General features: G+C 40.4%; 1 protein-coding gene across 1 annotated transcript in view; it reads left to right on the plus strand.

The window, feature by feature from the left end:
* The window catches only part of LTBP2 (latent transforming growth factor beta binding protein 2), a 139,338-nt gene that overhangs the window by 23,223 nt on the left and 93,206 nt on the right, over positions 1 to 22,909 (plus strand). Inside the window, exon 3 of the mRNA XM_053379419.1 lies at positions 3,824 to 4,067. Coding sequence (XP_053235394.1) covers positions 3,824 to 4,067 — 244 coding nt within the window. The remainder of the gene's footprint in view (positions 1 to 3,823; positions 4,068 to 22,909) is intronic.

Consider the following 22,909-nt stretch of genomic DNA (forward strand, 5'->3'; position numbering starts at 1 on the left):
TTTCAAGCAAGAGGCTAATAATTTATGAGTGTAAATACTCTTCGGTTCCCCTAGCAGCACACCCCTCCCACTTTTCTTCTTAGCCCATTTAGGTTGCAGGCAGCACAGTGACTGGAATCTCTGCAGCTACACAAGGGAGAAGGATGCCTAAATCTTATTCCTTTCAATATGAGCTGAATATCCAACCGCTTCAAATGGCTTTGTGAATCCCAGTCACAGAAGGCTCACTTTAGTTTAGCTAAAGTTGTTGCTTGGATCTAGGGACAACTTGAGAGTCTTTGAATGAAGCCGCAACCCAAGCGAATTTTGTATTTCAGGCCCCAAACAATAGCTCAGGTTTAGAAGGACTTGGCATTTAAGACAGGGGAAAGAGTTTAGCCCCAAAATTGAATATGTGCCTCAAAAACTGCATTCCATGTTCTAATTTAATTTCTGTGTTCTGCTCTACATTTCTTTCTCTCTCACACTGCCGGGGTTTCCAGTGCTTGCTGGGTCTCTCATTTCTGTTCTCATGTTTGTGTGTGTGTATGAATACCACATCAGAGGTAGAATTCTTTGGTCTTTTTATGAATTATTTGTAATGTGGGAACTGAAATACAGTGACCAAGAATTATTAGCCTGTTTCCTGAGGGTCAACATGCATATACATATAGCAACATTTGAGTGTCAAAGCTATGGGCTCTAGCTTTAAAAGATACACGGTATGTGCCCTAACTTCTGCTAAGCTCATTCCATGACACCAGCACACATTAAATACACCAAAGTATATTTCAGGTAGATATTTATTTTATTAAAAAGAATATTTTATTGATTTTTTTTGAGATGCATTCCTATCTAGAAAATGACATGAGCCAACAGTAACAAAGAAATTAAAACCAAGAAACAATAAACAGAAAAGTTCCTGCTTCACATAATAAAAGTTACCTCAGGATATGGCTGGATGCTCCTATCACAACAACCAATTTTAGTATGTCCTTCCAGGATGTCTGCTGGTTTGCTGGTGGCTGGAAGTTTTCTGTCCCCTATTTACATATTGAAAAACCAGAATTGACCTCCACAGCTACTTACAGACACACTGTTAAGACCGCATTCATGGAAGATGAAATATACTCGGAGTCGAGTGTGAATTTCATGCTCTTCATTCAGCTCATAGTAGTGAGGAATGCCAGTTCCCCCAAAATGTCTGCTTTATATACATTATTTACACAATGGGCTAAATCCGGGATTCTCCTGTAGGCCAATCAGGTTGTGGATTCACTTCCACCTGGAGCTGGATTGGGTAGCTCCTGAGGACCAATCAGACTGCTGCATTCTGGATCCTATTGTTTTAGGACCAATCAGACTGAATCTGAATTCTATTCAACTCAGTACATAACAGAAGACAATCTTATTTGGCTATGAGTGATCACCAAAGAAGAATTGAAAAACCAGGAACTGTGTCTCCATCAGTGGCATAGCGTGGGGGGTGCAGGGGGGGCCGGCCACACCGGGCGCAACATCTGGGGGGGGGCACTTGCACGCGCAGCTCTCTGCCCCTACCTGGTTAGGGGGCGCAAATTACTTGCCTTGCCCCGAGTGCTGACAACCCACGCTACGCCACTGGTCTCCATAAAATCATTATGCTTGGAAGCTCCCCTTTCTTGTCTGCAGTGGTGTTTTAATTGTTCCCTCAACACTTTTTCATACCTTCTTTATCCACCTGTGGACAGGGAAACCGGATTGCAGCTTCCAGTTTCTGCATGTGTGTTTATTGTGGGATCCTCATGCATGCAAGTTAATCTCAGTGCCCACACACTGTCATTGGCATCAAAACGCCAGCTTGTATTTCTCCCAATTTAATCCAGTTTTCCCTCTCTGTGGAAAATCTGATAGGTAAAAATCAAACAAACACAGGTGTTGCCTGTGTATATATGATCAAATATTTTGTTTCTTCCCATATACTTCGGGGGAGGGGTTTCTAAGCTGTCCTATCCAATGAGGGGGATTCTTGTGCTCCTTCCACCAGCTAATTCGGAAGTCACCACACTCAAATTCTTCAGCAATTATTGGAAGCCACAGTTCATTAACTTTGCACCCAAATCCACCCACGGTCTATGTATGCTACTAATTACAGTACATCAACTTCAGCAGTAAATTCTGAGGAGGAAAAGCAGTGCACCGCTAATTAATACACACTGGGGGCCCCGTGCTTCTTAAACTATCGGGAGCCAATTTTGTTTTATAATCCAGTCAGGAAACAGCACAAAAGTCAGGGGTTTTTTTAGAAGGGAGCCCAGCTAATTGTTCTCTGCTTAAAAGCAGCCTCGCAGGTGTCCTGGATCAGTGGTGGTGGAGTGTCAGGTGGACTTGTAGCTTGTTGGTCTGCAGGAGTGCTTTGGGGGGGTTGCAGAGTGTGCCTAGGAGCCACAGCATCCCCACCTAGGACACTGGTGTGGAACCTTTTGCCATCCAGTTGTTGTTGGACTGCTGGGAATGATGGGAATTGGGCTCCAACAACATCTGGTGGGCCCTGGTTATTGCTTAATCTCTGCCTTTGCAAGTTTGCAAGTCTTGCGATCCACTGCTACTCCCTTGCTTGTCAGCAGGGATATCCATGGCCTCCTGAATAAGGAAGTAGTTTTAACAACTTGTGGCACCTTTAAAGACTGACAAATTGATTGTGGACACAGTTAAGGTGCTGCAAAGTGTTGCCAATTCAGATGCTACATATGAGGAAACAATTTAATCAAGAAACAGTATAAGCTCTTACTTGAGAGTCACTAAAAGTCAAGCAGAGCTTTGCTAGCATTATGAAGCATTTGGTGACTGTGTCTACATATATATTATTTGAGCCACTCATTCCATTCTGGGGTAAGGTTACCAGACGTCCCCGTTTCCCGGGGACAGTCCCCGGATTTACAAATCAGTCCCCATACAAAATCCATTGAAGTTGAAAAGTGTCCCCGGATTCATTGAAATAAATCTGGTAACCTTATATCTGGGGTCACTCACCACATTTGGTTCAAACAATTTTCTTTACAGGGTTAAACTTAGAAAAAAATAGCTTTGTGGATTTGTAGTACCAGTCAGTTGTGCACAGTCACATCAATTGGTGTTGTTACAAACACACCTTCATAATTCTGTCATCCCTGATACAATTTTACTGATGTGATTATCCTTCAAAAGAATAATAATGCAACAAATGATATTTACATGACAAACTTATATTTGGCAATTTGAAAAAATTAAAAGTTGGAAAGCCTACCTGAAAGTATGGGGAAAGGGATGAGATTGAACCAGCATTTGATTTGTTAGCATGTGTTTATTTATACACGGGTGGCGCTGTGGTCTAAACCACAGAACCTAGGGCTTGATGAATAGAAGATCGGTGGTTCGAATCCCTGTGATGGGGTGAGCTCCCATTGTTCGGTCCTAGCTCCTGCCACCTAGCAGTTCAAAAGCACATCAAAGTGCAAGTAGATAAATAGGTACTGCTCTGGCGGGAAGGTAAACGGCATTTCCGTGCGCTGCTCTGGTTCGCCAGAAGCGGCTTAGTCATGCTGGCCACATGACCCGGAAGCTGTCTGCGGACAAACCCTCGGCCAGTAAAGCCGCAACCCTAGAGTCGTCTGTGACTAGACCTAATGGTCAGGGGTACTTTTACCTTTATATTTATCTTTATATTGAAAAGGCAGGAACCAGCCAGGTTCATCCTGAAAGAGAAAGACTGTTACCTATCTCCATGGGTGCAGTGAGACAGGGTAAGAGGTTCTTCTGGGGAACACATAGTTTATTGCAAGCTAGGATTGCCTCCATCTGTTCATTCTCTTCTTTGTCGCCTCAGCTGTATGTGACCCTCCATGCCAGAACAAAGGATCCTGCAGCCGCCCCCAGCTTTGTATTTGCCGTTCAGGCTTCAGAGGCTCTCGATGTGAAGAGGTGGTTCCAGAACAAGAGTATCATCCTCCTGGCCCTGTGGCTGCCTTCCAGCCCCCAGGACGCTCCCCTCTCAAAAGAACAGGCAATGGAGAGAGAGAAAGCCCACTAAGAGGAAGACAGATACCTACCATGCAGAAGCTACCAACTGGGTAAGTTTTATGCACCAGAGCTACTGCTCCCCTTGTAAATTAAAGGTAGGAAGTGTGGAAGAGGCTAAAGATATGAGCCACTTTCAGATGACCTGTTTATTTCACATACATCCTGATTTCGTTTGCACAAAGTTTGCAGGGAAGATGCGTCAAACCAAGCCGTGGTTATCCCATACTTTCCAGTGCATTTCTGTCCCTTTCCTTACCACTAAAAGTTTGATTTGGAGGAGTGAGAAGGAGAGCGGGCTTGTTGCACAAAAATGTCAAATCCACTTTAATTGTGCAACCTAACTTTGCCAGTATGCAATTGAATCCCACAAGCATAATGGTGACAGGCCATGGTTTGTTTTCATGGCCTTGGTTTATTCTATTTGAGAGCAGATGTGGAAGGGCAGAAGAGGCAGTGAAGATGCACATAAACTCAAAAGGGATATTGTGCTTAGAGGTTTCTTCATAGCAAATGCAGAGGCGGAGCTAGCTGCTCTGGCACCCGGAGCGGTGTGCATGCTGTGCACCCAGGGGCAGGGCAAGCATCCTACGGGGTGGAGCGAGCGTCCCAGGGGGCGGGGAGGTGATATCACCCCCCTCAGGGATCACACCTGGGGCGTAGCACACACCCCGCACACCCTTCCTCCGCCAGTGAGAAAATGTGCCTATTTAGCCATTGGAGGGCATGGAATGGCAGCTGTCTGTCTTCCATTCCTGGCTTAAATAATTTATATCCTAGGGTTCTTCCTGAACTTAGGCAGATCTTTCCTTTCACCCCTTTGCCCAGAGAAAGGCAGCCTGAGCCCAGGGTCTTTTGTGCTAGGCCCCAGATCACTGGCCCTTTCTCCTTTATTAATTTTTCTTAAAACACTGCTGTAAATGCCCACGAGACCACAATCACCAACCACTGTAATTTGTTCAGATAACTAAATTTGCACATGTATATATAAATTAGCATTTATATATACAGTTTATGGACCTGTGCCCTGAATCTTTTAAGTATCTAGAGTCATATAATCAGGCACCTTATTATACATCGCTGTCATATTCATGAATGACTTTTGCTGTACTCTGCTAGGCCATGGGCCTTGCAATCCTGCAGTTCTGCTGCATGGCCCATGATTGCATAGTGCAGGGGTTAGCAAGGTTTATCTTGCCTGGGCCAGATCAGTCCCACAGAGATACCTCCACGGGCCGGATTTTCAGTGCCGCGGAAGCGAGTCCCCGCACCATGCTGTGCCGGTTCAGCGCAGTGCGCAAGTGGGCAACTCAGTTTGGGGGCGGCTCATGGGCCGGTCAAAGCGTCCTCTGTGGGACGCTTCTGGCCCATGGGTCTTAGGTTGCTAACCCCTGGCATAGTGGAACACCTAAATCCAGCAGCTTAAGGCAGAAGCTAGTGACAATTGCAAAAATACAGATGATGATGTTGTTGTTGTTGGCTGTTATTCTGAAAAAAAGAAGCAGAAACAGGTTTGTGGCTCCTTGTGGAGAAAAGTGTACAAATATGTTGAGTGACTCCTCCTCAATGCCCAAAACCTTTGGCAGCTTTAGATGGTTTTCTTTTCCCTCCACAATTAATGGCTGCCATCCTTTCCAGTCTGATCGCTTAAATCCCATTACATAGAAGTCAGTGGCATTTAAATAGCCTATGTGCAGGATTGCAACCTGAGTCTTTAATGACTGGTGGAATTTGAGCCACTGAGTAAAACTTGTGAAACCACAGACTGTGACCTTCCTGATCTGGAACAGGAATGCTTTCAGGCATTTCTTTTATATATATGTATATGTATGTATGTGTACACACACACACACACACACACACACACACACACACACAGATGCATACATATATTCAGTATACATATCCCACCCTTCAACAAATGAGATCCCATTTTCACACCAGCTCTTTCTCCATGTGATTAATTTGCCTCACAAATCTGGGATGACTGGGCATAAAGGTACTCAGATATCTCAATATGACGGACATTAATTCTTAGGCAGCTAGATGGAAAGAAAGAACATACATTCAAATATTGAATACTCTGCGCAGGCAGCCAGACACAGTGATTAGTAGTGAGCCTTGGGATTTGGGGCTGCCCCAGCTGCTCTTCACTGCTTAAGACTTGCTGGCTCTGTCCCAAGAAAATACAACTCCACTAACAAGGGGATTTTTATTTTTAAATTTCAATATGAAAGGCTCAAAATATCCTATTACCCATGCACACCCCTGTCACCTTAATGTTAGCATTTGACACTTCCCTTAAGTTATTTTTTTCTCAATGCAGCTTTCATAAAAAATGGAAATAATATTTTTGACCACTTTACGACTTAAAGCTGCAATCAATTCCTCACAGCATTATACTTTTCATTTTAAAATGTTTCATGGGTGATTTTTTGGGGTAGCTGATTTCATTAAAATACACATGCCCAAATATTTAGAAAAGTTCTTTTGTTGTTGATGTTGTTCATTGTGGTTCTGCTTACAATTTGAAATACAAAGTGAAATTTGACTATTTTATCAAGTCACTGGCTTTAATTTAGGCTGGTATTCAACTATACTTCTTCTTCCACCCCATTGCAAAAATTTGGCTTTCATGATGTGTTTTGCTGCTTTTATTTTTCTGCATTATCTGCTCTCTATTTATGTAGAAAATAGAAACTATGTACTGCTGCTACATTTTGTAACATTGATTATGTTTACTTTGTTTGTATTTATGGTTTTATGTTAGTAAAAATACCCCCCCACCTTTTAAAGAAGCTATACATTTGAAGTAGCTGGTGTTTCCCCAGGCTGTAGAAGCCGTGAATTTATTTTAGGGACTTACGGATGTAAGAAGACACTGTTTGCTGCCTATTGTAACATAGATTATGGAGACGCAATTTTAAAAATTTCTTGCCCATCCAAGAAGCTTAGGCTGGCATATGTGGTTCTCCCCTCAACTCCATTTATTCATTACAACAGCCCTGTGAGGTAGGTTTGAAATAGTGAGTGGCCGAAAGTTGTCCAGTGAGCTTCATAGATGACTGGGGATTTGAACCCGAGTCTCCTCAGTTCTCGTTTAACACCATAACCATTACCCCACCTTCTGGTTCTAACTGGAGGTACAGTGGAATCTCGGTTGTTCAATGCCCCCGTAGTTGTACGTTTCGGCTTTCGACTGTGTTTCCAAAAACCTAGTTGGCGCCACGTCCTACAGAGAGAGAGAGAGAGAGAGAGAGAGAGAGAGAGGACACCGTGTGTGGAGGTAACTGTATTTCAGCCTTGCTTCTCTCAGTTCTGCTTACTTGCTTGGAAAGGGCAGGTGAACAGGCAGCGAGAGCAAGAAGAATGAACTGGTCGGGAGGCTCCAAGTGTCGGCAGTGGGCCTCCTGCGAGGGTGTTGGCCTTGTCAGGTTCTGGGTGCTGCTGATCATGTTGATTGTTCCCATGCTCTCCTATACACTGAGGCTTTGTACACACCATACATTTAAAGCACATCCCTCCCCCCAAAAAGAACCCTGGAAGCAGGAAAGTACCTTTCATGAATGTGTGGACTATTTTTAAATTGTTTTAATTGCTTAGTAGTATCAGGGGACTCATTCGGGGTTTACAGCTTTATTTTGCTTTGGTTTGTGCTTAACACACACACACACACACACACACACACACAGGGGTGGTCTTTACCACAGCCATCTATCCTGTTAAATAATGGTGGAAATGAATTTGGCTTCTGTGGTTTTGGAGAACATTTCAAAGAGACACAGTATAGTCTTAGGCTGCCTCTCAAGCTATCCAAACTTTGAAATACCCTCTGTTCCCAAGGGAGAGTGAAGTAAGTTTAGGCTTGCTTTTACTGCCTTAACTGGCCAGGATTGAGGTGAGACCTTAAACAAGGTGCTACACTGGTGGCCTTCACTGTAGGTCTCCGCAAAAAAAAAGTACTTTTTCTTCCTTCAAATGTGATATATCAACAAATGACGAGGCTTCCCAAGTGTATCCCTCTAAGATGTTCCAGAAGCTTTTGCTTTCATCTTTATGCTGAGTTATTGGTCCTATTGTGGCCTCTGGAAAGATCTTCTCCATCTGTTCCAGAGAGGTTTTCAACAAAACATCCTGGCAGCATTTGCTGCCTCTCTGCTTTGTTGGAAAACTTCAGCTGTTAGCTTAAGCAACTCGCATGTTTAAGAGAGAAACTTCACTCATCAGTCCATGTAATTGGCACTCCCAAAATCTTGCACTGGTGCTACCAGGTTTGTCTGTTCTGATCATTCCTTCTGATGCGATGAACTCTTAACTGTGCTTCTGTTGATAACTGGCACCAGCTGGAGAATAGAAACACTTGCAAATGCCAAGGAGAGATGGCAGCCAACTTTCTGTTGGGCGTTTGAGAAAGTTAGGACCCAACCATATGCTGCAGCTGATAGATTAACTTCATTTTCACACAGTGCCTTGCTTTTAAAAGCCTTTGCTAGCTAGTTTTAATAACCCAATATATACATGATTTGCTGATGCTATGAACATTTGCATTGCCTCTCTACTGTAAATGTATCCTGGTGCCCTGTAAATGGAAAGTGGCAATGTCTGTAGTTGTGTATCATTATTACATTATCTTAAACTTTAGGTTTTATACAACAACAACAACACTAAAACGAGCCCTTCATATGTTCATGAAGATTTTGCACCAAATAACTAATACTCTTGACAATCAAAAGAGATTTCCTTGGTTTTGGAGCTTACTGGGAATACCGATATGAATGGAAACCAAATTTGCATTGGTGCACACCAATGTTTTCCCCAGAAGCAACTGGTCAGTCAACATGATTATGCCCATGCATGTCTTTTTCTGATACAGAATAGTATTCATTCTCCACTTTCTAGTCTCTTATTTCAGCAAAACATAATTTTGATACAGAAGCCAAGAAGTTCTTTGGTCCTTACAACGATCAGAGTGTGGATATCATATGATACTCTCTGTTGTTGTTTTTCCTTTCCTTTTTCTAAAATAAGCAAAAAAAAATCCTAATGCCAGTCAAAGTTAAATTATATAAATAGCAGTTCTACTTAGAACAATGAGAAACTCCTAACTCTCAGCCCATCTTTTGACAGAGTTTCAAATACCTTTGGCAAGCACTTCTGGAAACTTAAAATACGAGAACTCTCCAAGAAAAGTGTTAATGTCTTTTGTTCCTGCATGAAAATACTATTTCTAAATCACAGTGCGCACAGCATCAGTACTGTGTTTTGAAAGAGTTGTTCTGGATACTATTCTTAAACATAATTCTTTTTGAACAGTTTACTAACTCGGGAGAGCGATTTGTATGCGCTTCACAAATCATCTCCTGGGGGAGAAGGAACAAATTTTGTGTCAGTAAGACAAACTGATATTTTATACCTTTCCTTAAACACAAACGTTAGAAAGTGTGTGCCTAGTAGGATGCAGATACAGCTTATATATGGTATGAGAAAGTGTATATCAAATCCATGTTTCAGCCATGAAAATGCTTATTTTGGAGCAGCCATATGATTTCTGGGGCAACCAAATTCAAGGTCACAGCTTTGTTTGCAGCCAAATGTTATCTTACACAGTGATTTTTTCAACGTAATATGCAACATTTGTTTCTAATAGAATGACTGCTGTCAGTCATTCTGTTTAGCTTTCCCCAATGCTGATGTTTTAGGACCTCGTTCCCCATAATCCCTAGCCGACATGGGCACTGTTCAGGGATTATGGGAGATGTAGTCCAACAACCTCTGAAGGAAGACTGTTGTGAATGGTATGATAAGAGTCTTCTCTGTGGTGTAGTGGTTAAGAGCGGTAGACTCGTAATCTGGTGAACCGGGTTCGCTTCCCCGCTCCTCCACATGCAGCTGCTGGGTGACCTTGGGCTAGTCACACTTCTCTGAAGTCTCTCAGCCTCACTCACCTCACAGAGTGTTTGTTGTGGGGGAGGAAGGGAAAGGAGAATGTTAGCCGCTTTGAGACTCCTTCGGGTAGTGATAAGGCGGGATATCAAATCCAAACTCCTCTTCTTCTTCAGAGGATTGCCTGCTGAATTTGGTTCCTGGTATTAAAATCTTACGCATTCTCTGGAGTGACCATGCTATGTGAATACAACAAGGGGCTCAAAAATGCTTTTCAGACTCCCCTGTAAAAATGGCCTATAAAGTGAACAAGGACAGAGATGAGATACTGGCTCAGACATTGTCTCTAATCCCTTTGCTAATGAGCAACTGGGAGGATGTAGTTGGGCAGAATAACCAGGAGGCTTATTCCCTGTATTCTTGCAATGCCCAAGGTTTGTGGAGAGAACACAATGTAACTTAGCAGAACAGCCCTAATGGGTTCACAAAGCAGGAAAGGGGTCAATAGCACATTAGAGGAAATAAGGGGAAACCTAATTAGAGTAGAACATATCCAAAGGCCACCCCCACTTTAAGAAATTCTCCCCTGGTGATTGTCATTTTAAATTAGCATGCTTGCAGTTGCTCTAACTCCATAGAATGTTTCAGATTCTCTGGAGAATTTCCAGTGTTCTTGTCTTTCACATGCAAAAAAGCTCCTTCCTGGTTATGCCAAGGATCAAAATCTGTTTTCTGTTTTGTTTTGTTATTTTGTTATGCAGGGAAACCTCCCTTGTGCTCTTTCTATTGTTAAAAGAGGAAAGTGTGTTACTTTTCTGACTAGGAATATACGTATGTATGAATGAATAAAAATAGTTGCGTTTCAGTTTTGGCACATTGCAGTAGGCCCAAAACTTATGTACTTACATGATTGCAACTTGTGTACTTTGTTAATCAATCAATCAATCAATCAATCAATCAATAAATAAATGGTAAGAGAGTGGGGGAAACAATAAGAAGGGGCCATGTGAGATTTCACAAGAGTCTCCAGAGCCCACAAAGTAAGGTAGAGGACTTTGTGCTGGGTTTTGTATCATCATCATCATCATCATCATCATTATTATTAGTAGTAGTATTTCCATACCATCCTTCATCTGAGGATCACAGTGTGGTTTGCAATATAAAAACATGAAAATACATAGCATCGTAACAAACAATACCCCCACCCCCCGTTTAAAAGGCCAGATATTGTTTAATTAGTCAAAAGCCTGAGAGGAATGCTTTCGCCTGGCACGTAAAGATATGTGGTCACATAACTCTTTTCTGCCATGGAAATAGTTTTAAAGCCTTGCTTATGGGGTTCTGGGAAGGTTGTGGGAGTGTCCCAGGGCCCTCACATGACTTTCCCAAAACATGGTAAGCAATGCAGAGGGCTTAAAATCTATTTCACTTGCTGGAAAACCTAGCACAGAAAGAGCTTTTTAAGCCCTCCACCTTGTTTACCAGCTTGTAGGAAGGTTGCCTGAGGGCTCTGGAAGGCCCTGTGGAGACTCCCAAGGTTTTCCTTGTTTGATGTGCTGCTTTGGACAGGTAGGGATTGTCATGTGGGTGTGGGGCGGTTTTGGGGTGTGTGCCTTCCTGACTTTACACGATTTTGCCTTTGTGCACAGACCACCAGAACGTAACCCCCACATAAGCTTTGGGCCTATTGTATGAAGGTTGGACCTGAATGAAATCAAACTGTAGTTTGCTGCTATGTTGAAAATGCAAATACAGGGACCTGGGCTGGATCTAGACACATCCAAACAGCATTTCAGGAAAATGCGCTGTAAACTTTATTATGGGAAATCACGTTGGTGAAAGGTGGGACTCCATAGCGCCATATGGTGTCACAGTGTTATAACGCATATAAACCGGTTTTTCTTTACTAATGTAGCTGAGCCCCTGGTGTTGTGCTATTCAAAATCTCAACATCTGTAGCCTAGCTGAAAATACTTTGCCAATCTAAGCTTCTTAGACATACAAGTAGCCAGCACTGACTTGAGATATCATTTGCCAGCCTGTTTATTGGGTGAATTCTCTGGAAAGATCAGCATGTAATCCATAGACTGTATATATGGTTTTGCACCATCTTTGGCTGCATTATGCATGCATATTAAAAACATATTTTCTGTATCCAGAGCCTACAGGCCAAGGACAAATTAATATATTTCACTGAATATACTTCAGTTGTTCAGGTACTGGCTCAGAACACTGCTTCCATACTGCCTCATTCACACACATGTGGGGTGTGTGCGTCCAACTGACATCATCATCCATTCGTGATCTTCCAATGTTTTCCCAGTATCTCGTCCATCTTTTTTTTTTTACAACTAAAGAAAATCTGACTCTTTTAAACAGCTGGAAGAGAAGGGCAACCAAGCATTGATTGGAGAACTGCACCACAAATTTCAGATATGTTTTACATATTGTTTAGGAAAGTGCAGGTTTGATAGATTTGACTTTTAGTCTGTACTGAACTGCATTTCTCTTTCATCCATACTTACAGGTGTTCCTTACATACTTTGGCAGCTGCCTGCCTGCCATCTGAGGGGTCAACACTTTGGTCCATTAGTTCCACAGCCATCCAGTTAGCATAACAACAAAAATCATATAGGCATGGTATGATTCCCGTTTACTCTGGCTTCAATGTGCTCCCACTGCTGATGTTTGAAGCTGAGCCACAGTTCATATCTATCTTCTTGAGAAATAGTGTTGTTTGATGGATTTCCCCTCAAACCAGCTTCCATCCAATCTGAAAACGTAAGCCACATTCACTACAGAGTTAAGCTGAGGTGTGTACTTTTGAGACAGCCATTGCACATGTGCAGATGACAGCTTCATGAAGAAGCATTCAGGAGGGTTGCTGGTGTGGGGAAACCAAACACATAAAGCACACCAGGTGATGACATTTTTGCTCCCTTATTGCAGTGTACAGCAATGTGGAAAAGGACTTGAAACACAATGGGGAAAAGCAACCTAGATGATTTTTAAACTGCTAATGTGTGCAAAGACTAAGGATCTCAGCAAAATGCAGGGCAACTGGTGGCTCTTGGGTGTGTGTGTGAGTTTTGTACGGTGCTGTTGCTGGGGACCCAATCCTCCCTGTGGAGTACATTTGAAAGAGCTCTAGATACTGATGAAATTTGTATAACTAGTTGCTAAACGCTAAATTATTTGGCACCTCCCAAGTAGATAAAAATACAGGAAACCATCCCTATCTCTTATCCCTTTTTAAAAGCCTACAACAAAACCTAAATTAATTTTATTAGACATTTCTTTGCTTAGATGTTTGTACATTAAGTGTGCTGAATGTATTAAGTACGGAGGGAATTACTGGCAGAAAGCTAAATCATGCAGATGATATCTGCTTTTAATTCTGTGCTCATTTCTATTTTTGTAGAAGCAAATTCCATGGATGAAAACCCAGCTTCCATGAAAATGCCATCATCTATATTTCACAGTGTCCACTGACATTTTGAGTCAGAGCCATTTTCTTCATTATGCAGGATGAGATGGTAGATTGAAGTGGTATGATCCAGAATTCTAGCACTGCAGATCTGTTTTTGTTTTCCTGCATGTTGTAGATGATCATATGAAAAGTTTAGTATAACCCTCTCCCTGGTGTGCTAGTTTACTACATCAGTGAAGACTAGAAAATGTTAATGTGGTAATATGGTCTCCCACAGTGTTAAGTGGCACAGCTGAGATTAGAATTCTGCTATTTTATTCTGTGTAATGTGAAGAATGGTTCTAGAATACTGCTACGATATGAGGTTGCATTTTCTCTTGTTGAATTTTCTACAAAGTGGTGGTTTCCCCCCACATTTTTCCATTCTGAGGTGGATCTAGTTGATTGTGAATGCATGGATCTTGATGTCCAAGCCTGCATGAGTTGGGGAACCTGTGGCCTTCCAGATGTGGTTGGACTGCAAATCCCATCACCTGTGACCATTGGCCATGCTACCTGGAAGGGATTAGAGTCCAAAAACATTCAGAGGACGACATCCCTGCTGTATGTGAATGAAGTTGGATGCTATCACATGCTCAGTCACAACAGAGTGCTGTGTGCAGAATGCTTAATTTGGGATCTTCCAGTATTAACTACTTTCTGCTCCATATAGTCATAGCAGTAACCACAGCAAAGCCTTAGAGAAACAAATCTACAAAAAAGACAATAATCTGATGGCAGATACTTTGCGGGCAGGCAGTGATGTTTTCTTTAAAGCACTTTCCCCTTCTATCTTCCCTTTGTTTAATTTGAGAAGGAATATAAAAACTCTGAGAGACAAACCCATCCATATGTTTAAGGTAACAAAGCTGGGAATTAGTTATGGAGTACTGCTGCTTTGAATTATGTTGCTTCATCCATTTCACCTAATAAATTCTTTTTGGAGTTAAGCGCTTTAAGAGACTCTAGTAAGTAGAATGTTAGTTTTGCTCTATGGCAGGCAGAGGAGGAGGATGGGCTGGAACGCTCATGAAAGAGTGGATGGGAGGCGGAAGAGCTGTGTTTTTTCTTTTTTGCTGCTATGGAAGTTTTTAAAGGGATTTGTATGATACTCAGGCCGGCACAGTTGACAATTCTAGAGAAAAGGTCTGAATAATTTCAGGACATTGCCGTTGATTTCTATACTACTTTTGATGGTTGAATGAAAGTATTTATTAACTTATAGCACTGGATATCATCGTTACAACATGAAATTGGATGCCTTTCCAAAGTCAAACAAATATTATTTATAAAAGAGGTCAGCTACCAAGGAAAGTAGGTATTTTTGGCTATCCCACTCCTGTCTGAGAGGGAGAGTGATGAGAGAAGTGTCTGGTGCACTAGAAACAGTCCCCAGCTAGTATTATTGCAAGTGAGAAGAGAAGGGGGAACATTAGATTTGTGTAGCAGAGGAGTTGATGTGTTAAGAGGCCTTTGCTGTTGGGAAGCCTTGTAGTCTTGTGTGTTGTGGTTACTGGCTTGCCCTCTCTGATTGTAGCGAAGTGAGACAAATTCTCTTTGGGGGCCTTGTACGATGTGGAGAGATAAGCCGTTTTCTACATTGTCCCATGTTCCAAATTAAATCTTTTTTTTTTTTTTTGGATAAATTTTATTGGTTTTCATCAAATTGTACATTTCATCTCGAATATAACAAATCATAGCTGTTTTGGACTTCCTTCAGCGTCTCTGACAATCATCCATATTTATACCTTTAATACACATTCCCTTTTTTCGTATTGCCAATGTTCCTCCTTATTCCTAATATTTCTAATAAACAATACTTATTTGTTTTTTACAGTGCCTCTTGAAATCCTGCTAGTGTTGTGTTAATACCACATGTATTTTTCAGATAGTCCACAAATTTTTCCCAGTCCTCAATAAACTTTTGATCTTTACTATATCTAATTTTCCCAGTTAGTTTATCCAGTTCTGCATAATCTGTCAATTTTAGTCTCCATTCTTCTACTGTCGGTATCTCTTCTTGTTTCCACTTCTGGGCCAACACAATTCTGGCTGCCGTTACTGCGTATTGGAAAAGCTTGCAGTCCTTCCTTCTTATGTCCTTTCCTACTATCCCTAAAAGAAAAGCTTCAGGTTTTTTCACAAAAGTATATCTTAACATTTTTTTCAACTCATTATATATCAATTCCCAAAAGCTTCTCACTTTCTTACATTCCCACCATTGATGAAAGAACGTCCCTTCTTTTTCTTTGCATTTCCAACATTTGTTATCAACCTTATACATCTTTGCTAATTTTACAGGTGTCATATACCATCTATAAAACATTTTCATCACATTCTCTTTCAGTAACGTACAAGCCGTGAATCTTATGTTCTCTTTCCACAATTTTTCCCATTCTTCGAATTGAATGTTGTGCCCCACATCCCTTGCCCACTGTATCATTACCGATTTAACCTCTTCATCCTTAGTATACCATTCCAATAATATCTTATACATTTTTGACAGAATTTTATACTCATTATTTAGTATGTCTTTTTGGAAAATTGATTCTTTTTCAACATATCCTTTATCCTTCAAGTCTTTTTTAAATGTTTCATTTACTTGGAAATAGTGCAGCCAATCATTCATATACTCTTTAACTTGTTCATATGGCTTCAATTTCCATTTTCCTCCTTCACTGGTTACCAATTCGCCATATGTACCCCATTTTTCTCTCATATTAATCTTCTTAACACTCAGTACCTCTAGCGGAGATAACCAATGTGGTACTTTTGGTTCTAATATATTCCGGTGGAGCGCGAGCCCGGCACAAGCGAGGGATTTCTCCGGGAGGGAAACCCTAGCTATTTCAGCCAAAAAGGGGGGGTTTTTGGGCGTAACCCCCCCCACCAAACCTCTGGAGGGTGTCCAGAGATCCAGGTTCCCGGCGGTGCCTGAAAGCTGCTCGCCCGGCCGTCAGGTAGCCTCCGAAAAGGAGGTGAAGAGTACGGCGGTTTGAGACGGCTGGCTATCGGGAAGCCATTGCTGCGGCTGAATAGCGAAGCCCCGAGCTTGAAGGGAACAGCGCTCCGCTCTCAAATTAAAGAAATTCGGACTTGCAATATATAAATTGGACTATCGGTTTGGAAATATAAGGGAAGTCCTGAATTAATAAGAGAAGATTCCGAGTTCAGCGTTCGTTTGGAATCAGTAAAGACGCACGACGGTAAGCAGAGCCAGAAAGCGAAAGTGAACTGCCGCTAGTGGCTATTGTCTCCGTTTCTCCCTAACAATAAGAAACTGTTGCAAACAAAGTTAAAGAAAGTAACTTTGTACAAACGCTAAGGGGGACAGAAGAGGACTGTGAGTTTAAATGAAGGTCCCAGATGTATCTGAGGCTCTGAGACTTTGAGCTAATTTCCCGTTTATATTTCTGTGAATAAACTGGTACGCTAAAGAAGATCTATCGGCGCCATATTAACCAGCTACGCAGAGTACTTTTGCAGAGAAAAAAAGCGATTAAAGTGTCTTTTTGGTGGATGTTGGGTTATATACATGTATATATTGTTTTTTTTTTGCCTCCTTTGTTTAAGGATTTAAAACTGAGAAATTAAAAAGAAGATAAGGGATCTTGAAGTATAATTTTGAAAAGAAGAAGGTCTGACTCCCCCAGTGGATGTTCTGTGACAGTACAACTTGTTTTTCTTTGGGAATCTTCCGCTGTGGAGGCTATAGGAGAAATAATTGCTTTCTGTGAGATTTCCTCCCCCTGGATATGTTTTGAATTCCCCTATTTTTAAGGGACGGTTGTTGGAGCCCCCTAGAGACAATTGGATTACAAAATTGGACTATAATCTGGAACTTTAAATCAAGCTTTTGTATTACTTCCCGCATTATTTTCTGGATTACAAGTGGGTCCTCAAGCTGGATTATAACAAAACCTTTTCTTTGGTCTGCTAAGGATTAGCCCGAATGGGTTGCAAGAAGATAAATTTATTGAATTGGACATTTTCAACTTCACATTTGTTGTGGAAGCGTCTCCAATTAGAAAGTTGGCTTTATATTAATCTCCTAATATTGCCTCAAAAACTTTGGATTAATATTTTGGACATTTGGACATTTGGAAATTGTATTTTGGTGTCTTTATGTATTTTGCTAATCGGTTTGTATAGATAATATTGGGTATTTGGAATTGGGATTGGAGAAGATGTCACATGTGCCAAAAAAAGGGGCGGAGGGGGGGACACCAACAGATAGGAGAGCTTCAAAACAGGAAACAGAGTTTAGAACGGAAATATTGAAAATGTTTGCAGAAATAAAACAAAGTGAGAAGAACTTGGAGACAAAACTAGAACAGGTGGACAATAAAATTGGGAAAATGGACAAAAAAATTGATGAGACAGTTAATGAATTGAAAGGTCAGATCAAAGAGGTTTCGAAAAGAGTGGATGAGGGGCTAAAGAGGACAAAGCAAGAAATGAAAGAAATGAAGCGGGAGGAGGAGAAGATGAAGAGTGAGATGGTGGATTTAAACAAAGCACAAGAGGAAATAAAGGATTCCATTGCTATGAATGAATTGAGACAGAGGGAGGTAAATTTGAGACTGAGGCAAGTTCCAGAGGCGCAGAATGAAAATATAAGAGAGAAATTAATAAAGGAAATTGCACAGTGGTTGGATTTACCAGAGGAAGAAGTTGCAAAAACAGTACAAAATGCATTCAGAATGAAAATAAGGACAACTAAAACAAAGAAATTTCCGGGAGACTGTTTGATTACATTTAAGGACAGAGAGATGAGAAATTTGATTTTACAAAGAAATAGAGAGAAAAGGCTCTATATAGACGGGAACTACATAATCATTTTTAAAGATATACCAGTTAGACTGTTGAAACGAAGAGAAGCGTACAAACCACTTGTGCAAATCCTTAAGAAGAATAAGATTGATTTTAGATGGGAGTTTCCGGAAGGAGTCTCGTTCTTTTATAAAGGTATGAGAAGAAGACTGACAAGCCCTGAAGAAATAGGGAAATTCATGAGAAGATATAAAGAACTACACACGGGAGAGGAAGAGGTTAAGGGAGCGGAAGGAGGAGTAAGACCGTTGGGAGAAGAAGAGGAACAGAATGGGGAAAAATCGGAAGAGGAAGAGGTTGAAGAGGAAGAAGAAGAGGTAGATAGATTGTAAGAAAATAATTTAAATTTATTTAATTTGAAGGAAGAATGGCGCTAAAATTTTGGAATTGGAACATTAATGGGATGAACGATAAGAAGAAACGCAATAAAATTGAACAATATTTAAAAAAGAAAAATTTGGACATTATATGTTTACAAGAAACTCATGTGGCAAAAAGACACAGGAAAATTTTGATTAACAAAAGATTAGGGAATGAATTTATCTCTTCTGGCAAGGACAAAAAAAGGGGAGTGGTCCTCTACATCAAAAATAAAATTGAATCTCACCAACTGTTTAAAGATGAAGAAGGAAGAATCATAGCTGTTCAAATCAATTGGCAAGGCGAAAAGTTGATAATTGTCGGGATCTACGCACCAAATGGAAACAAGACTGATTTTTATAGATCATTGGAAGAAAAACTATCTGAGTATGTGGACCAAAAAATTATAATAATGGGAGACATGAATGGTGTGGTATCATTGGAAATGGATAGGCAAAGAGAAGTAAAGAACAACGAAGGGAAATTGCCTAAGACATTTTTCACAATGACGAAAAACTGTAATCTGATTGACATTTGGAGACTCAAACACCCATTGGAGAAGCAATTTACATATTATTCAGAACCGAATCAGTCATTATCAAGAATAGATCAAATTTGGGTTTCGAATGATCTGACTCCAAGAATCCAAAAAATTGAAATTCAGGCCAAAGTTATTTCGGATCATAACCCTATAGAATTGGAGTTAAAAGGTTTTGAAGAAAGAACTTTCAGGTGGAGATTGAACGATAATTTATGGGACGATCAGAAGATGGTGGAAAAATCACAAAAGAAACTCTCGGAATATTTTATGGACAACATCGATAAAGGTACGAAAATGAGTATTGTATGGGACGCAAGTAAGGCAGTAATGAGAGGATTTTTTATTCAGCAAAACTCATTGAGGAAAAATAATAAAGAAAAAAGGACAAAAGAGATTTTAAGACAGATCATGGAAAATGAGCAAAAATTGATCAAAAAACCTAACAACTTGAAAATAAAGCAGGAAATAAGGACTCTACAAACTCAATTTGCAATGATAATAAACAAAGAAGTTGAATGGAACATTAAAAGGTTAAGACAAAAAAACTTTGAGTTTGCAAACAAATCAGGAAAATGGCTTGCGTGGCAACTGAAAAAGAGAAAGGAGCAGAGTACAATCAATAAAATTAAGATAAATGGAGAGGAGACAGTTGATCCGAAAGAAATAAGGAGAGGTTTCTTGGAATTCTACAAACAGTTATATAAAAATAAAGAAAGGAACAATAAGAAGAAAATAGAAAGATACCTAAAAGAGAAAATGGTGCGGAAGATCCCGACAGACCAAAAAGACCAGCTGAATGCCCCAATAGGAAAAGAAGAAGTAAAGGAAGTGATAAAGGAGTTGAAGAGAGGGAAAGCTCCGGGTCCGGATGGGTTTACATCGAGTTATTATAAAGAAATGAAAGATGTGTTGGTGACCCCGTTGACTGAAGTTTTGAACAACATTTTAAAAGAAAGAGACATTCCAGAAACGTGGAAAGAAGCGTTTATTACATTAATTCCGAAACAAGATTCGGATTTAACTCAAGTTAAAAACTATAGGCCTATCTCATTATTAAATACAGACTACAAGATCTTTGCAGGAATTCTTGCGAAGAGATTGAAAAAGATATTGATAAAACTCATACACAAAGATCAAGCAGGCTTCCTACCAGGCAGACAAATGAGAGATAATGTAAGAAACATAATTAATGTCATAGAATATCTGTCTGATAGGAGCGATAAACAAGCAATTTTAATGTTTGTAGATGCAGAAAAGGCCTTTGATAACGTGATTTGGGAATTTATGTTGAAAAACTTAGAATATATGGAAGTGGGTCAAGAGTTTTATAATGGTATAATGGCAATCTATACGGAGCAGAGAGCAAAATTGATTGTGAACAATGTTATTACAGAAGATATTCAAATATCCAAAGGAACAAGACAAGGTTGCCCACTATCACCACTGTTATTTATAACGGTTCTGGAAGTCTTTCTAAATGCAATTAGACAAAACAAGCAAATAAAAGGGGTAACAGTAGGTCAAAATGAGTATAAAGTTAAAGCCTTTGCCGATGATTTGGTACTGACTATGGAAGAACCATTAGAAAGTGTGAAGGAGGTGTTAGACGAAATGGAACAATTTGGAAGGGTGGCAGGATTCAGATTGAATAAGAGAAAGACCAAAATTATTGCAAAAAATATGGAACAAAGTACGATTGATTTGTTGCAGCAACGAACTGAGATAGAGGCGGTGAAAAAGGTTAAATACTTGGGAATTTGGTTATCACCTAAGAACATTGATCTGTATCAAAATAATTATATCCCGGTTTGGAAAGGAATTAAGAAAGATCTGGAGGTGTGGGCCAGAATGAAATTATCATTCTGGGGAAGAATATCTACGATAAAGATGACGGTGCTACCGAAAATGCTGTTCTTATTTCAGACTATACCCATATTAAAGGGTACAGGAACCTTCAGAGAATGGCAAAGAGTGATTTCAAGGTATATCTGGCAGGGGAAGAAGCCGAGAATAAAATTTAAGTTATTGACGGATGTAAAAGAAAGAGGAGGCTTCGCCCTGCCAGATATGAGACTGTACTATGAAGCAGCATGTATATGCTGGATAAAGGAATGGATAAAGCTAGAAAACAATGAGTTACTAGATCTTGAGGGTTTTGACAACAGATTTGGGTGGCATGCGTATCTATGGTGTGATAAAAAAAGGGTTCACAAAGGATTTGGAAACCATATCTTCAGAGGTCCACTAATAGAGGTCTGGGAAAGATATAAAAATATAGTTCCAAATTAAATCTTAACAGCTACCTTGTATTTCACATTGTTTGTGAGCTGTGCGATTTGAGAAACCCCAGTGCTGCTATTGAAAGCACCTGCACTTTGACACAAAGAATGACCCATCCACATTCTGCCTAGACATTTCATGACCTCTTAATAGATTGAAGAGGGAAAGCTTCTAGGTTGTGGCTAGTTTGGGACTTTCCAAGCTTGGCTACTTATTTTTGTCCCTGTAGGCTTGGTTGTCTGTGTGATGTCCATTCTTCTCTAGTGATTCAGTGGAAAATTACATAAGAGAAGGAAGTGAATCACTGACTTATGGTTTAAATGGCTTTAAACAAGGAGGGCTGCTGGCCAATAGGGAAGGTGGATGGATGGGACAGAAACTGAAAAGGGAATTTTAAGATGAAACAAAATGGGCTGGTTATCAGGAGATGACCATGATTTAGTTCTTTGTTTGGAAGCTGTTCACACACCCATTAGACCAACGATGTCTGAATGGAATTGCCAGCACTTTAATTGTGTACATTTGTGAAAAAGCAATTCTTTGTAGCCCTTGACTTTGATGGTCAACAGTTCCTTGAAAAGCTGAGGTAATAAGTTGTGGAAGACTTTGTGGAAAGCATGAGGTGGCAACTTAATAATATTTCAGCACCCACTAGTATACTCTCTGATGACTGATTAAGCTATACTCAGAATAGACCCATTGAAATCAATAGGATATGGTCAACTTACAGCCGTTAATTTTAGTAATTTGTTAGGGTTTTCCTGTTGCTCAGTAACGTGCTCCTTTGTTCAAGTTAAATAAGTTTATTGTGCTAGTCAAAGACCACGACAAAACCATACAAAGACAATCAATAAAAATATATAGCAAATTCTCTGCTTAAACCAACAGAACCATGCAATGAGAGAATTGGGGAGTCACCACAACCATATACAGCACATTTCAAATTATACCTCCAACCATTCCTTAAAAGTTTACTGCTATTCCTTTTTCATAGTCTTTCTTGTTGCCAGCGCAAAAAGGGTCACTTTATGAGTCACTGAGGCATTTGAGTCACTCAGCAGCCACAAAACCCTCCCAAGCAAGGAGAGACTGCTTTCTTGAACAAACAGGATTTAGAAAGTGTCTCCTAGATTCTGAGTATAATGGGCAATGTAGCAAATAATAAAAAAGTCTTCTTGCAGTTGTTCACATATGCAGATTATCTGTGTATGAAATCTTGTTATTACGCCCATCCAGCACAGCTGAGGACATTGCCTGGAAATGCATCTCAATAAAGGCAGATCTTAATGGAACAAGCAAGAGTTTAGACAAATAAATGGCTCTAAAATGCTCCATTTTAAAGAGTGGAAACCAATAAGAAAATATGGAAGATTGTAGGTCCCTTCTGGATTCTGTCCAGTAGGGCTCCATTTGTGATGTGCCCAGTATATCCATGTTTCAATTTTATCTAGGGCAGAGGGCACTTCAAGACTGTCACTGTTTTGGGGTGGGATCCAATTTAAAGGGACCCCTGACCAATAGGTCCAGTC

This window comes from Podarcis raffonei, chromosome 1, assembly GCF_027172205.1.
Source record: "Podarcis raffonei isolate rPodRaf1 chromosome 1, rPodRaf1.pri, whole genome shotgun sequence".
NCBI lineage: Eukaryota > Metazoa > Chordata > Lepidosauria > Squamata > Lacertidae > Podarcis > Podarcis raffonei.